At 50.0% G+C, this 304-nt stretch overlaps 1 protein-coding gene across 1 annotated transcript in view; it reads right to left on the reverse strand.

Moving 5' to 3' along the window:
• Positions 1-304, reverse strand: part of CHURC1 (churchill domain containing 1) — a 14,999-nt gene that overhangs the window by 12,177 nt on the left and 2,518 nt on the right. Inside the window, exon 2 of the mRNA XM_025192010.1 lies at positions 200-302. Coding sequence (XP_025047795.1) covers positions 200-302 — 103 coding nt within the window. The remainder of the gene's footprint in view (positions 1-199; positions 303-304) is intronic.

Here is a 304-nt window from a genome sequence, read left to right on the forward strand (position 1 = left end):
CCCCCGCCACCCCCGGTCATTCCTGATGGGCAATTGGCTAGTATTTCATATCACCGTCTGGCAAACAGGTAACTTTTCCAAGTCAAGTACCGAAATACTATCCCTGCTATCAGATATAATACTGTGCCTCACACCCCCCACAGGGCAGCTTCCAACTGCCAACAGCCCCTGAGTGCTCATATACAGGGAATCTCCTTACGGTCATAGGTGATGATTTCTTCTCCATCCTCCTCCTCAGTTGCTCTGTTTGCGATCAGCACAAAGTCTCTCTTGTTGCACTCTGCACAAGCCCCAAAGTTCAGCA

This window comes from Alligator sinensis, unplaced genomic scaffold (genome assembly GCF_000455745.1).
Source record: "Alligator sinensis unplaced genomic scaffold, ASM45574v1 scaffold155_1, whole genome shotgun sequence".
NCBI lineage: Eukaryota > Metazoa > Chordata > Crocodylia > Alligatoridae > Alligator > Alligator sinensis.